Source organism: Filicampus tigris, chromosome 1, assembly GCF_054856515.1.
Source record: "Filicampus tigris isolate MCC_2025a chromosome 1, RoL_Ftig_1.0, whole genome shotgun sequence".
In the NCBI taxonomy this organism is placed as follows: Eukaryota; Metazoa; Chordata; class Actinopteri; order Syngnathiformes; family Syngnathidae; genus Filicampus; species Filicampus tigris.
Genome location: NC_141217.1, coordinates 32,683,129 through 32,699,344, shown reverse-complemented (window position 1 = coordinate 32,699,344; position 16,216 = coordinate 32,683,129). Strand labels below are relative to the sequence as shown.

General features: G+C 42.4%; 1 protein-coding gene across 4 annotated transcripts in view; it reads right to left on the bottom strand.

Annotated features, from left to right (window-relative positions):
* LOC147153641 (glutamate receptor-interacting protein 2-like) overlaps positions 1-16,216 on the bottom strand; it is a 37,864-nt gene that overhangs the window by 15,570 nt on the left and 6,078 nt on the right. For all 4 annotated transcript variants that reach the window (XR_015087167.1, XM_086033682.1, XM_086033674.1 and 1 more), the window contains exons 2-9: positions 12,441-12,521; positions 10,280-10,415; positions 8,619-8,764; positions 6,684-6,767; positions 6,535-6,610; positions 5,085-5,230; positions 3,836-3,983; positions 3,583-3,752 (exon numbers count right to left, since the gene is read on the bottom strand). Coding sequence is in view for 3 of the 4 variants with exons in the window: in XM_086033682.1 (XP_085889808.1) it covers positions 3,583-3,752; positions 3,836-3,983; positions 5,085-5,230; positions 6,535-6,610; positions 6,684-6,767; positions 8,619-8,764; positions 10,280-10,415; positions 12,441-12,521 (987 nt within the window). In the remaining variant the exon portion in view is untranslated. The remainder of the gene's footprint in view (positions 1-3,582; positions 3,753-3,835; positions 3,984-5,084; positions 5,231-6,534; positions 6,611-6,683; positions 6,768-8,618; positions 8,765-10,279; positions 10,416-12,440; positions 12,522-16,216) is intronic.

Genomic DNA, 16,216 nt, shown 5'->3' with positions numbered 1-16,216 from the left:
TAGGTCCATCTGTTTCATAAGTGCAATTCTGACTAATTCGTTATATTTTAATAAGAGATCTCACTCCCATTTGAATTGTTAAAGAGTCTGCGTGGCGCTGTTAATACAAACTTAACATGATCCGCATTGTATTGAAATCATGAGGTCCCCCCCCCTAGTGTTTCATGCTGTTTTGTTCTGGATGTTACAGCAGAAAGCAGTTTCCGTTGTTTTGATCAAGTTCTGTGTGTGATTTTACTGTTAGAATCGATAATATACAACCACATGAAAACAAGTGAAAACAACAATGAAAACAAGTCCCCTCTCTTATTGGACACATCGGACTCCTCCTGACAATGAGCAGGCATGGACTCAGATACCGTGAGGCATTCTTATGAAATCAGATGACCTTGTGTGTGGGAAGCGCCGCAATAATTAACTTCCTTTACGGATTAATTAAGACGCGCGTCACTGCCACTGTCACTAAATGTGACAGTAATCCTCGCTGCTTCCTCAACGGGGGTCTAATCTGCGACAACTTCTGCGGATTTTGCTGCAACCACGGATGGCGACACGAGCGCGTGATATGTTAGGTCCAAGGAAGGGAACGAGTCACGTGAAATCAAAACGTAGAACTCTTCATCCTGGAGAAGTGGTCCTTATTTGATGAAGCGCTTACACAGTTTACGCTAAGCTCACCTGGGGGAGGCTCTTTAAGAAATGCTCTTTTCATTCTGGGCTGGTTTAAAAAATAAATAAATAAATACTCCTAATCTCATAGTGGCCATATCAAACCCCCCGCAGGAGATTAAGCACACTGCGTCTTCTGGTCATGCTTCTTAAATGAGCTGTCAAAATGTGGTTTTATTTTTGCAATATACTGTAACTAGAGAATTGACTTCAGAAGAGGCGCAAACGACTGCTTATGTGCTGCGCGTTGAGCCAATTTTGTCGGGCGAATGGCTGCAGAGTGGACAAAATGACCAGACAATGAAGAGGATCTGAATTAGAAATGAGAAATGCCACCCCTTGTCTTCCATGTTAAGCCCCCCCCCCCAGCAGCTGCCAACCCGCAAATGCATGCGTCTGCTCTGCAGAGCATGAACACAAGGAGGACGTGTGTGATTGGTTTGCTGTTTGTATCCATCAGGCGCTCAGTGTGGGGCTCAAGGCACAGGGATTGTGTCCTGTATGTCGTACACAGTCGCACGCACGCACGCGCGCGCACGTGCGTACACACGCTGGCTGATTCAGAGTACGCAGAAGAAGCAGCTGGGAGGCAGCTACACTTTTTATTTCAGCTCCACGTGAAAACGGCGCTGGGAGCATGTACATGATGTGAAGTGAAGACAATGTGCTTCTTTTGTACACCTCATTAGATAGATTTGTACAATATAATGATACCACTGAGATTTGCTACGATAAATTCTGCCCCTATAATGTTCAGCGACTGTAAAGAAGGTCCATCCAACCATCCGTCCGTCCGTCCGTCCAAGTATCCTCATTAGGGTTGTGGGTGTGCTTCAGCCTCTCCCAACTGACTTTGGACTGGTCGTCAGCCAATCGCAAGACATATATAGTAGACAATAACAACCGTCCACACTCACATTCACACCTAAGGACAATTTAGAGTCTTGGGTGAACTTAACATGCATGTTTTTGGAATGTGAAAGGAAGGCGGCGTACATTTTCAACGATTCAATCAGATGCTGACATACGGTGGATATAAAAAGTCCACACAGCCCTGTTCAAACGCCAAGGCCGTAACACATCACCCCACACGTGTTTGAAAGATTTTGTTACGGTCCGTTGAAACAAAATTCTGGGGCAATAATTCCAAAAGGTATGTTTGGTGCAAACACAATACTGTTCATCAATCAAAAGAACAACATGACTACAATGAAGCACGGTGGTGGCATAATTGTGCTTTGGGGTTGTTTTTCTTCAGTTAGAAAAGGGGCCGTAATCAAGGTGAAGGGAATGAGGAATAGAATGAAATAGCAGTCAGTGTTAGCACAAAAGCTTGAGGCCTCTGCTAGAAAGAAATTAAGGAAAAGCCTACTAGAACAGCTCAAATGTGTTTTTGGTTCATCGGAGGCATTTGAAATGGTGACAAGTAAGCAAACAGGTGACTTGAGGCAATTATGAACAGTTCCAAATACCAGGACGTTTTAGCATAATGCTAGGAAAAGCCTACAGCTAAAATGTGTTTTGGGTTCGTCAGAGGCATTTGAAATGGTGACAAGTAAGCAAACAGGTGACTTGAGGGAATTATGAACAGTTCCAAATACCAGGAAGTTTTAGCATAATGCTAGGAAAAGCCTACAGCTAAAATGTGTTTTGGGTTCATCAGAGGCATTTTAAATGGTGACAAGTAAGCAAACAGGTGACTTGAGGGAATTATGAACAGTTCCAAATACCAGGAAGTTTTAGAATAATGCTAGGAAAAGCCTACAGCTAAAATGTGTTTTGGGTTCATCAGAGGCATTTTAAATGGTGACAAGTAAGCAAACAGGTGACTTGAGGGAATTATGAACAGTTCTAAATACCAGTCAGTTTTAGCATAATGCTAGGAAAAGCCTACTAGAACAGCTCAAATGTGTTTTGGGTTCATCAGCGGCATTTTAAATGATGACAAGTAAGCAAACAGGTGACTTGAGGGAATTATGAACAGTTCCAAATACCAGTCAGTTTTAACAAAATGCTAGGAAATGCCTACTAGAACAGCTAAAATGTGTTTTGGGTTCACCAGAGGCACTTTAAATGGTGGCAGGTGTGTGTTGATAACCATTTAACACATTTTTCTTTTTCTGAATTCTGAACACAGCCACATGGGTGTGCCACTTTTGCAACCACATTACCACTACATCACATTTCAAAAACACAATTGATTTGCACAGCTGAAATGCTATACTATCGGTGGAAAAGGTTTTAAAACAATTTATCTTGATGTCACGAGAACAGGGGTGGGTAGACTTTTTATAGCCACCGTTAAGGTTTGAGCATGTTAAATAGGTGGGAAAAAAAGTGCAATAATATTCATCAAGAAGAATTTAGAGAGGACCCCGCATCCTTTCATTTGTATAGAAAAGGCTGAAACATCCTTGATAAAAAGTGAGAACACAGAAAAACATTTCCTTCTTTCGAAATCCGTTGAATTGATTTCCTGTTGGGCGGCACGGTAGTCGACTAGTTAGCACGTCCGCCTCACACTTTGGAGGTCGTGGGTTCGATCCCGGCTCCGGCCTCCCTGTGTGGAGTTTGCAAGTCCTCCCCGTGCCTGCGTGGGTTTTCTCCGGGTACTCCGGTTTCCTCCCACATTCCAAAAACATGCATGGTAAGTTGATTGGACTCTCTAAATTGCCCCTAGGTGTGATTGTGAGTGCGAATATTTGTTTGTCTCTGTGTGCCCTGCGATTGGCTGGCAACCAATTCAGGGTGTCCCCCACCTACTGCCCGAAGACAGCTGGGATAGGCTCCAGCACGCCCCGCGACCCTTGTGAGGAGAAGCGGTATCGATAATGGATGGATGGATGGATGATTTCCTGTTCTATCGGGCCATAGCTCATAGCTCATAGTTCCAGTGCGACCTCCGAGAGTTACCTGTGTCTTGTGGCCGGACAGGCAGTCTGCTCTGACTGGAGGGTAGAATTTCCAGGTTGACAACATCAGTGGTGTTCCCCAGAAGCTGCAAGGCCTCCATCAGAGAGCAGTGCTCGGTGCTGGTTCCATCGATAGTCAGCAGGACGTCGCCTGCGTGCAGCGCTCCACACCTGACAGGATGACGGTAGCCAATGAGGAATCCGGCAATATTTTTAATGGCGCTTGATGAGGAATACGGATGAGGTAGCTTCACCTTTCGGCCACGCTGGCCGCCTTGATCTTGTCGATGATGATAACTTGCTTGTTCCTGTATATGGATGTGGTGAGGCTGAGGCCCAGACTGGAGGAGGCCCCTTTCACTATCTCCACGAGTAGAGGACCTGAGGCATGTTGCACTGCCTCTGCAACAAGTAACACACATTTTGATTACTTAACAATAAGTTCAGTTTAGTAAGATAGTTTTTATTTCTTTGCTTTAAAATGTCTTAGACTCTTTTGTGTGTGTTTTTTGTTGCTTTGAAATGTCTTAAATTCTGTTGTTTGTAATTCCCTTAAATGTTGTATTTTTAATTATGTGCACATTGAGTTACTTTGTGTGTGAAATTTGTTATAAATTTGCAGCGTCGTTTTGCCTTGCCTTGCCTTGCCTATAGTTGATGAAACTAGCAATTGTAAAACTGAACACGCGTATCTAATCTGATCCACTGTTAGCGGCAGCAAATAATTTGGGGTCCGGCTAGTTTAGAACGAGACTAAAGACAACAAGCCACCAATTTGTCTTTTATTTGTTTGTTTGTTTATGTACACAATAAACAATTATGCGTTGTGTTACTAAACCATTCACTGGGTAGCTGTGGATTTTGAGCAGATTGGGTTACTTTTATGAAAATTTGGGTTAATTATCTTGACCCAGCAGATTAAGTGGCAGATTGAATTCGGCCAGTCCGAAGACCTGAAGCTGGTCGGCAATTTTGAGTTGAAGTAAATGTAATGTACCATTCTTGGAAAACATCGGGTGGAATCCTCAACCCAATGTGCTGGGTATAAATCATCCACCCTTGACTCAGGCCCTATTGGACCGAGCATTAGAAACATAAGAAAGTACTTAAGCGCTATCATCAGTAGTGGGGTGCAGCTTGACATCTTGTCGTCGCAGCATCATTGGAGCTTGGAGGCACATGATGTTTGTCAACTGTTCGCATCCAGCATTTTTATATAGGTCACGTTGGGGGGGGGAAAAAAAAAAAAAAAAAAAAACGTGCTAGTTAACAAAGCAAAGGCTGGCCCACAGAGGTTGCGCAAGGGAAGTGAGAGAGAAAGCCACACATGACGGTAATCCATCCACGCTTTCCCTGTTGCTCTCGGGCCCGAGTGACTCCCCTGGTGGCATCTCCAGCACCGAGCCTCACCCTCGTCCGCGCGGCCAAACGGCCACATTATTTACCCTCTGAGCAACGGCGCCCTACCATGCCTCCGCATATTCCCCGTGTGTGTGTGCTCACCCATGACAGAGATGTCATACTCAATCAGGAACAAAGCTTCCTGGCTGCTCTGCATCAGCATGGTCAACGCGTCAGCATGCTTCTCTCGGTTTAAAGGCATACCGTCTATGCTCAATATTCTGTCGCCAGCCGTTACCGTGCCCTCCCTTGAGAAAGACAAGAGAGGCAAAACGTTAGCGCCAAGACGCTCGCGCAAGCGTCCCGACACCGGTCACTCGAAATCATGAAACGGTAGCGCGTGAGAGTTCCCTCCCAGGTGAGACGAAGGGGCTAAGCGAGATGAGTCTAAGTTTGACCGTGTGTTTTGGTGCACCCATGAGTAAAAACTGTGATGTTGAGTTTGCCTGGAGGTGAGCAGTGGCCTTTCCGCTTTAGAGAAAACCTACTGTACGTGTTGTGAATGCTACTTTTATGCAGGGGTGAGCAAAGACAACTGCACAAGGAGCTGGAAAGGCATGGTTGTCAGCCACCACAATTCTGTATGTCCTAGCGGGCATCCTCCAGGTGTTTATGTCACAGACGCCCAACCAATGTAGAGAGCATCGGGTTGGGAATTCTGCAATTTCGCCTAGCTGTTTAAAAAATAATTAATGACTGCAAAATTTGCACCTTTATTCATCTATCCCAGTGACATATTGTGATAGGCAGAACAATTACATCTACTTTCACTCGTACCGAAAGTGCAATTAACCTGTGTAAACACCTGTTTCTATTCATGGAACAGATTACTTTCTTCCCAAGTGATTATCATCTTTCAGAGACAGTCAATTTGTGAGTTAATTGAAGTTGAAGCGGAAGTCAACCCAAACATATTTTTTTCAAGAATATGTTCTCAGCAGGCACACTAGTTGAAACACGGCATTCGGATTGATTTTGCGTTTGTGGAATACAAGTTAAGCAGCAAAATGCACTCGTTTTTAGCCATCTCTGGCGGCGGCCATTTTGTCTTCTGTCAACTGAAAATGACATGACAACTGCTCACAACGACCAATCACGGCTGACCTAGTTTTCTGAATCTGAGCCGTGATTGGTCGTTGTGAGCAGTTGTGATGTCATTTTCAGTCGACAGAAGTCAAAATGGCCGCCCCCGGAGATGGCTAAGAACGAGTGGATTATCACTTATCCCACAAACGCAATATTTATCTGAGTGCCCTGTTTCAACTTGTGGGATTGCGTAGAACATATTGAAAAAAAAATGCTTGCGTTGACTTCATCTTTAAATAATAATCTCTTGTAGGCTACAACAATGTCAATTTACAATCAATTTGTAAAATCTATTCCTACAAATCCAGTTGCTCATTAGCAACAGTTAATTGTTTTCATAAAGTCGAGGCAAAACACATCTTGCACAGCGTACGTTTTGTCATTGCTCCGTTAAAAACCTGTTAATAACCAAATACAGCATAGCATGCACCCAAAACATACTCGGATTTAATACTATGGTTCATACCTGTCAGCGGGACCCCCCGTCCTGACGTGGGTCACCACCAGAGGACGAGACCTGCGCCAGTCTTCATGAAAGCCCCCTTGAGAAGACCAAAAGAACGAAGGATCAATTATTTTCAAGAATAACAACACAAAAGGTGGTCATTGACGTACCTCTGATGACAAAGCCAAAACTGTTGCCCTCTTTGAGCAAACACACCTCTGTTGTTTTGCTTATGACTCCTGATGGAGTCTGGACTGTCAGAGGAAAACAAATTTGACTGAATAAGAACGAGTATTTACATAATATACAGCATATACAGTAGATAGAAAATGTCCGCAACACAACTCTGTTTAAATGCCAGGTTTTTGTCATATAAAAATTAGACCAAGATATATCATTTCAATTTCACTTTTTTGCTAACACGACCTATTAGCTGTACAACTCAATTTATTCAAATAAAAACAATCATAAAAAATGATCAAATGCACACTATTTTATAACGGGATGTCAGTCATGCCCCAAAGCATGATGCCGCCATCAAAATCCTTCACTGTAAGTACGATGTGCTGATGGTGATGAGCAGTGTTGTGTTTGCACCAAACATACCTTTTGGAACTAGCCTATGGTCAAAAAGTCCAACCTTGGTTTCATCAGACCAAAAGACATTTCCCCATGTAGATTTGGTAGATTTGGTTAAAATCCAAGAAAACTAAGGTTGACCTTTTTGGGCATCATTCCAAAATGTATGTTTGACAGAACACAACGCTGCTCAACAAAGACACTTAAAATGGTGGAAGGGGTGTGCTTGCTCCCATTCAACTTCAGTTTGAATGTGATTGGTTAATTCTGCAGTGTAAGAAAAATGCCGTTGTTTTTACGGGAAAAAAAAAACTGGCAGGTGTGGTTGCCAGAATAATATTGTAAAAAATACAGCACAGTGTAAAATAGATTACAAAACATCCTGTAAATTATACAGTTTAAACTGCAAAATAAAAAAGCTAAAATGGTGAATTCAACATCAATTTTCATCCAAACAAGCACAACTATGCCTTTATTAAAGCATTTTTTTTTCCTGTAAAATGTACATACTGCGGTTGCTTGTTTTACATCAAACCACATTCAAATTCACTTAACATCAGATGAAAGGGATTGAATATTATAACCCTCATTATCACCGTTGGCTTTAACAGCATTTCAACATTAATTCCTGATGGAACACGGTCTCTTAACGATGCAAATTTCCATTACTGATAACATAATGTGCCATGTAACAACATAGAGCCGCGGTGTCAGTTGTTCTGCTGCACTTGAAGATGACATTCAATCTTCTCCACAACATGACAACAGCTTTGCTTTTACACAGTAAAACGTAAGTAAACATGGCAGGGAAGTCATTGTTTGTTATGCGGTACTCAGTCATGGTTTCATAAAGTAGAATGCATACGTGTCCAGAATTTTGTTCGGCACATTCATGGTGGAAGTGGGAACGAACCTAAATGAAAAAAGTAGTGTTTAGAATTGAGGCAAATTCTGAAATTTTTGCGTCGTGGTGCTTGAATTGAATGAATAAGACACCGGTGTCAATCTGTATTTTGTATTTTTAACTGTATTGCATTGGTTCAAGTACAGTATAACAATTTTCAATGTTTAAAATACAGTAATATATCAATTCTACAAGGAAATATGATCCTTTCCACATATATCAACTGTAAAATTAACAATGAATAATTGTTCTGTTTTTTACAATAAGTTGCTTGAAAATACACACCGATTCATTGTTATTCATAATACAGATTTTTGATGTCATGGTTTTAATTTTACAAACATTTTTTACAGTGTGGACACAGCCGCATTCCCATTATAAGAGGGTGTGCACACTATCTATCACAATATCTCAGTGGTTTAGTTTTCCTTCTCCTCTTTAAAAGATTTTAAAAAAAAAAACAATTTGGTTGTACAGGTTGTAGGTCTCATTAAAGGAAGAAAAAGTAAATAAATGATTTATCTTGGTGTCATTTCTTAATATCAAAACCCTTGCATTTGAACGGGGGCGTGTAGACTTTTGATTTCCACTGTATGCGCAAGTTCTGGCAGACTTGACGTACGTAAAGGGGGCAGCTCGTACTCCACCTCCAGGACAACTCGCTCCCCGATGTTCTTCAGCAGGCTGATAATCTCATCGTGACGAAGCTTGGACAGGTTGATGCCGTTCACGGACTTAATGTGGTCTCCTACATTCAGCTGGTCACTCCTGGTGGGAGGTGACACAATATTTATCAAGCGTACTTTGGGTCATGAAACATTTTCCAGATGTCAGCTCCCGTCTTCGCATTGCCTTTTTCCCAGCAAAGACAACTTGTGCAGTTGAAAGCTTGTAATCATTTGTACACATTAAAAAAAAAAAGTAAACCCCAAGAATGTCCGTGTAAATGTTTCCTCTCATGTGACAGTTTGAGTCATCTTGCTACTCATTGCAGGACTAATTAATGGAGTGATTCTGACCCCTTTTCCTTTCTCACCTCCGGGCCGCTGCCAATGGACGCTACAGGCAGGCATGCAGACATGCTAACAAGCAGAGCTGACTGGCCTGTCATCCAGTCGGCTCTCATCACACACTGTCACCGCCAGTCTCTCTCCTGTCTGCCCGCATGACTCTCCACTCAGTAAATTAGCTCACACATCCGCCGAGCATGTCACACGCTGCTTAATCATCACAAAACCTGACTTTTTCCACGACATTTTGCCGTCGCACGCTTGACTTTAGGAAAATGGGTGTAATCGTAGTCGGAACTCATTTGGGGTAACCGTTTATGAGTAATTATCGTATTGGCCCGAATATAAGACGGTGTTTTTTGCAATTGAAATGAGACTGAAAGAGTGGGGGTGGTCTTATTTTGGGGGTCTAGACATTATACCCATTCACGACGCTTGATGGCGCCAGATATCATCGAAGCGAACGCTGAACTTGACTCCGCAGGCCAAAGCAACCCCTGTCACGTGAGGATGACGTGCTATGGGAGGAGCCAGAGGATGGGATTAAGGACAGCGACACTGAGCACAGCGAGGCAGATAATTGTTTGTGAGGAGTAACGTTCTGTCATGAAAAGATCTCAGCTACTCTCAAGCTAAACCAGTTTGCATTATTTTATTGCAGTGTTTGTACTTATTCAGATTTGTTTCAAGACTACAGTTACAGTGAGACTTCCCTTTGATGGTTAATGCAGTTATTGCAATTTTGTTGCTTGATCACAATAGATTGGTTTATTTACATTTCAAAAACCAGAAGCCATTCATTTACGAATGCGATTGCACTTTAGTTTACATATTTAAATGTTGAGATATTAAGATTTGAATGAGGCAAAATAACATGCCTTTTGTATTTTTTTTTTTTTTATATACAATTCTGCTGAACCACCATCCAAAAGCAAAATCTGATTTTCATTGGTTAATTTCATTAACTTGCTATCTATTATTAGTATCGTTATTGTTATATTCCTTTCTTTTATTCTTACTATTTTTCTCTCATTAACAGAGAGGTAGCAACAATTTTGTCCACCCGGGTAAATCCTATTCCGTTTCTCTGCCTCTTTTCCACGATAAAAGAACAAGAGAAATCTGCGTTGGCATTAAGCTGACTTAAGTCCTGCAGGTGAGCTAGTGTAACTTTGCAGCATAAGCATGTTTGTGAAAGCAGATCTAAGCGGTGCGGACAGCCTGGCGTGGCTACATGCTCTCAGCCGCATCACAGAGTGCATGCAGATCTCACCTGGCAGCCAGCCCACCTGGCCTTAGGTTCGACACTCTGGGCTTGCCGTCCTTATCGGAGCCCCCGGAGATGGTGAGGCCGAGGTTGCTGCCTTCCCTTTTCATTAGGTCCACTGTGGTCACTCCTCGGTACTCTTCTGTGGATAGAGCATTAGTGTCTGCTTGACGCCGTCAAATATGTCCTTTCAAAGAACATTTAATTTCTCCCTTTTTACTATTTCTGTGTTAATCATTGGAAACAATTACCGTAATTACATTATCATACTGTATATTTCACATTAAAACAGCTGTGATGATGGGTTTTAAAAACCGGAATTCTGCCTCCATTCTGGTGTCTATTTAGTGTGACCATCAAGTCTCGTGGTCTGTGGCTCATATTCCCCATCCATGGACTCATTTAGGAGGATCGTTTAATGTTCTCGGCTCCAAAAATGATTCATATACTGTTTACGTGCATTGTGTTTTGCGACAGCCTAAAAAACAAACATCTTCTGACATTCAAATTTGTCAATCGAATACATTTCTATGTCCGGCACAAGTCCAGCATAAAGCACAGTCTAACTCTGCGGATGGGTGGAGTTTTCTTTCTTATTATGATAATAAATTAGATTTATATAAGCGCGTTTCTAGACACTGAAAAACGCTTCACAGTGGATACATTATTCATGCCCTCACACTGTCACACTCTGGCGGTGGCCGTTGTGTAGCCACGGCTGCCCTGGGGCAGGCTGACGGAAGCGTGGTTGCCGGTGTACGCCAACAGCCCCTCTGACGACCGCCAAACATTCACACCTTACACCAGTGAGAGTGGCGCTGGCGGCAAGGTGGGTGAAGTGTCTTGCCCAAGGACACAACAACACAAGACTCGGATAGAGCTGAAATCAAACAGTGGATCCTCTGGTTACTGGATGACCCGCTCTACCTCTGAGTCACAGCTGGTATTTTGCTAGACTTTGCACGGGTGGATTTGGGCGTAAAGGGGCGTTCCCCGGCCTGTTCTAGCGCCATACCTCATTTGCATCAAAATCAGGGCGTTGCAAGCACAGTAGACCCGAGTACGCCATGCTTGACATTGATGGAAATAGACTCGCCGGGGTCCGTGCATGACATTGGCAGGTAAACTGCAAGATCCCCCCCTTGCGGATGATGTAATCGGCTGCGCATGTGACACGGGTAGAGACCGCCTTGCAACCCTGATCGTGCGTCGGTCTTTAGTTCGAGGGGAAGCAATTTTATAGACAGAGCAGTTTTTTCTAGTTATCAAAAACTGTTCCTGTTTATTCGTGATGTAAAAAAAAAAAAATAAGAACATTTAAGAGTATCTAAATTTAATTTGAGTTTGCAATTTAAGAAGAAAATCCCTTTCCGTCATATTCACTAAAATTGTCAGTAAAAACCTTACAGTAGCGTCTAAGTAAAAAAAATAAAATCTTCCCTCTTTGGAGTCATCCTGTATGTCTAATTTGATGTTTAAGAAACCACTGTGTTCGAGGACAAAACAACCAATCGGTGAAAGAAGGTGTGACTGATGAGGTGTAAATTATTTGCCATGGACTTGTTGGCACAACTCTGCAGCCTCACACTGATTGCTTTCCTGGGGCTCTAGGAGCTTTGCTGAAACTATCGTGGAAAATCCTCCAACAGCCACAATTTTCAAAAGAGGATCCTGAGACAAAGCAAGAGTGAACAAAGACACTTTCTTTCAGAGATGGAGGCACCGCAGACAGCTGAGAGGATTGAGAACTGATGCGGAATTAGTAACATTTCTGCTCAACGGGTACGTTTATCACCTCTTTTTGATTTTTAAATTGATTGTACATTAAAAAAAAAAAAAAAAAACTGAAAACTGATAACATTTAATGTTGTAATTACGAATAAGTCATGCTACCAACGTAACGGCCATAGCTAACGTCAGCTCGTGCACAATGCACATTTATTTATTTATTTTTTTTACAAGTAACTGCACTTTGACGTAAGTAGAGAATGCGAGTACGTTTGTCACCTCTGGCTTATTACTAATGACAGACATGCCACACAAGCATTTTTTTTTTCCCTCTGTCTAAATCACTTCAGCGCTTAAGTATGCAGGTGAGTGCATCCGCATGCATCAAGCCGCAGACAGAAACCAAAATGATGCACAGTCATGTTTGACTAAATTGTACCTGAAAGGCTGCGCCTCTGGGAGAAATGCGATTGGTCAGATGCCCCGGACTGCCTGTTTCCTTTTGCGTATGGCCCCTCATCTGAGGAGACAGCATGGAGGTATGTTAGGAGGCACCGTGGCTCAATGAGGGGAGAATCTCTGCGGCAGATGGCCAAATGAACAAACCATCATGCACCTCATGACAGATGCTCAAGCTTTTATTTCCCCGAACTGCACCTACGTGGGGGCTGGGTGCTTAGTGGGGGGAAGTTAGAGTTGAATAAGTCGGCATCTTAATTCGTTATGTACTTTCTGTGCTAGAATGATCAGTCCCAACTCAGCCCTACAAAACCTATGAAATGGTCAGAGGTGTTCCTTGTGCAGAATTTTTTTTTTTTTTTTTAAAAAACACAGAGAAGCATTTGTTCATCACAAGAATGTATTTCCAGCAAGAGGGTTCTATGCAACTACTTGGGCCTGAGGATTCTCGTGATGCAACAGCATGTGGCTAATGGACTGTTTTCTGCATGGGGAGAAAACCATCATTTTCATGTCATTTCGAGCAGCTTCCACAATGAGTGCTCAATTTGCTCTGCAGGGAGAAAGTGTTTTGCTCCTTCCATTTCTGAAAACATACTGGATGTATGTTAGTACTAGTCGCCCTGCACCGTCTGAAGCCGAAAGTAGCATCGTAATCATGCCAGCGGTCGTGCTGATGCACTTATTTGAAATACTGTGTTACTGTGCATTACCTTTTCACCCTCCAACAATGACAGAGCACCACGTCAAAAGTGATCAAGAGCTGGATGTGTCACAAGCAAAACTTTTGCTTTTGGCTAAATCAAAATTCCCCAATAATCTAATGAGATCCAATATGAGGTCTGTAGGAAAAAGAAGATATTGCTCAAACCAACAATTTTTTTTTGGAATAATGAGAAAAAAAACCACTATATACAATTGCACTTTATGAAAACATTACATGACATCATGAAATGAAATGAAAAAGGTTTATGCTTCAGTTTTGGCTTCAATTCAGTGAACATTGTGCTGCTCCTTCAGGTGTGTGTAACACAATACAGTGATGGGACAAATTGTGCCAAAGCTTGGAAGTGTGCCCAGAGAAATCCAGGAAGTATTTTATGAAGCAGGTAACGAAGTGTGATTGATCATTGATGGCGTATGAAGCCTCGTTGATTCAAGAAATGGTTCATGTGTTGCCGCGATTAATGAACAGATTGGGGGGGGGGGGGGGGGGGGGCGTAATGGATTGTGCCTGCAGAGTGCAGACAACGAAATACCTTACTACTGTGATTCAGAAAATTATTTAATTCCAATTCCAAGTTTTTGTTGTTCTCCAATTCAGTTTTGGAGTCTCTGATGTCATTTTTTAAAAATAAGTTTTGTTTTCTTCTTCTCAGGAAACAAACACGTTTGATTTGCTGCCGCAATACCCCACAGAACCAACATCTGAAATTATGAGTGTAACAAATACAAATCAATGTATAAAAAAAAAGTAACTATCCCTTGCGAGAAGGAGAGGTGCATATATGGAAGCCAATACAGGGAGAAAATATTGTTTCTTAATAAAATAGCTTTTACAAGCATACTATCAATGTCCCATCACAGTTTTAACATAAACATACCATGTCCTATCGGATTTGAAATGAATCATAAATCGATTACATACACCCCACAAGATCTAATTATTGTGCTATGTCAGTGATGATTCTTCCATGTAGTCACTATTACAAAATAGCCAAAAAGGAAAGACAAAAAAAAAAATGAACGCACATAGTATAAATGACAGTCAAGATTTTGGCCAGTAGGGGGAGTTGTGTGCATCTGAAGGCTCGAGAAATTAACCTTTCTCTGAACCAATTGGATAGAAAACTTCGTCTTCAGAAGGTTTCATCTTGCGATCATTATAATAATACGGACATACCTGAAGACAGTCGCTCCTCAGTAAGCCGCAGTAATGTTGGTTGTTCGCAGAGGATAAAGGATATATGCCCGTGAATATTGTTATGTTATCTGTTTACATTTACTGCTCTGCCACATAGGGTTAAAAAATGTGTTGCTTAAAAGCTTTAATTAAACACCACGACACTGATGCTCTTTGTTAGTTTGTCTGTAACATTACGTGTTAGCATTAAGCTAGCATACTTTAACGGGGAAGTTAAATATTTTACTTTAAAATTTGATGTTCTATGCACCCCCACTAGTCAAAACACAGCGTTCTGATTAATATTGCATTTATTGAACATGAATTAAGCAGCAAAAAACACCTGTTTTTAATCCTTTCTGTCGACTGAAAACAACATCAGTTGTTCAGGGCTCAGGGAAACAACCAATTACAGCTCACCTGTTTTCTGAGTTTGGTCAAGTGACATTCGCAAGCTTAGCCAGCATGGCGGCACTGGTTGTTGTTTTGGCAATTTTGCTACTCAAAATGATATTAAAACTTCAGTAAAGTAGTAGTAAAGTAAAACTCGGGCTCGGTCTTCCAGGATGATGGGAGCTACGGCTCCATTATTTGGACTATTTGCGGCTCCTGCATAATATGCGGCGCGTGCGCAAAAGTTTGGCTAAGTACGGCAGCTAGTGTATTAGGACAAAACTGTAACGGGTAAACGGTGACTTTAAAACATCGATTGAAATTACACATATGATATAAACTTTGTAATAATCGGATATTTACGCCCAAAGAGACATTTTTTGGCACAGGTACAGGAATTACACTGAATGTCGTCAGTTTCACGTTATTTTGGCCAAATCCGCAATGAATTGTGGGTAATATGCTTCGGCTTAGGGGCCATGGATGCAGGCTCAGCCGGAGTGCGGAACAGGGGCAGAGCATTTCGCAGAATTGGGACAACCTACACACTCGTACCCTCGGCGGGAACGTGTGGGTATTGGGATTGGGCCTGTGATATCATTTTCAGGGAAACAGCAAGTGGCAAAATGGATTGAAAAAAAGGTGGAATTTGTTGCTTAATCCATATTCCATGAACGCAATATTAGTCAGAATGCCGTGTTTAGACTAATGGGGACCATTTTTTTGCTCGCAAGTCAAAGGCAAAAAAAGAAAAATCAGCTGGACGTTTCGCGTTTCAGGAAAACTCGGAAGTCAGGTCACTTGTATGTCAAGGCAGCGCTGTTGTGATTCTAGATGGCACTTGTGTTTAACAACAATGCATCATCCTGAGGGGTGCTGCTATTTTACTCTCTCTCTGATCTTGCTAGGAGGAAAGCAGGAAGAGCAAAAGCAATACAGAGGTGCACGCCCAGGCAGTTGCGGGTTTGTGTACCTTGCTCAAGGGCTTCCCGGATGCACACGAGAAGTGCGCTGGCACCTCTCCAGCACGTTTTGAACCTGCCATCTTCTGGTCAGCGAGCCAAGACCTAACAGCCAAAACTGAGCAACCCGCTACGCAAAGGACTGAATTGCTCCGAGGGCATCAAACCCGCTGCCTTTTCTCGGTCAAGTGTTCACATCCATCCGCTGTGGCGATGACTGAGGGACACCAGACGCTCTGTCAAACTATCTGCGGCCTGAAACCGTCAGACCTGGATACAAAGATTCAAGAAGCAAACTCTTTTGTTTGTTTTTTTTCCACACAGCCCCGTGACTCATAGCAAACCCGCGGAAATATCTTTGCTTATTTTCTCATGATGTAAAGAAGATACATTTGCATAACATGGTATTTTACACACATCCTTGCACAAATACCCAGCGCGCTCGCCCAAAGGTACGAGTACACATACGCAGAGTGACACATGGAAAACTGGGCAAAA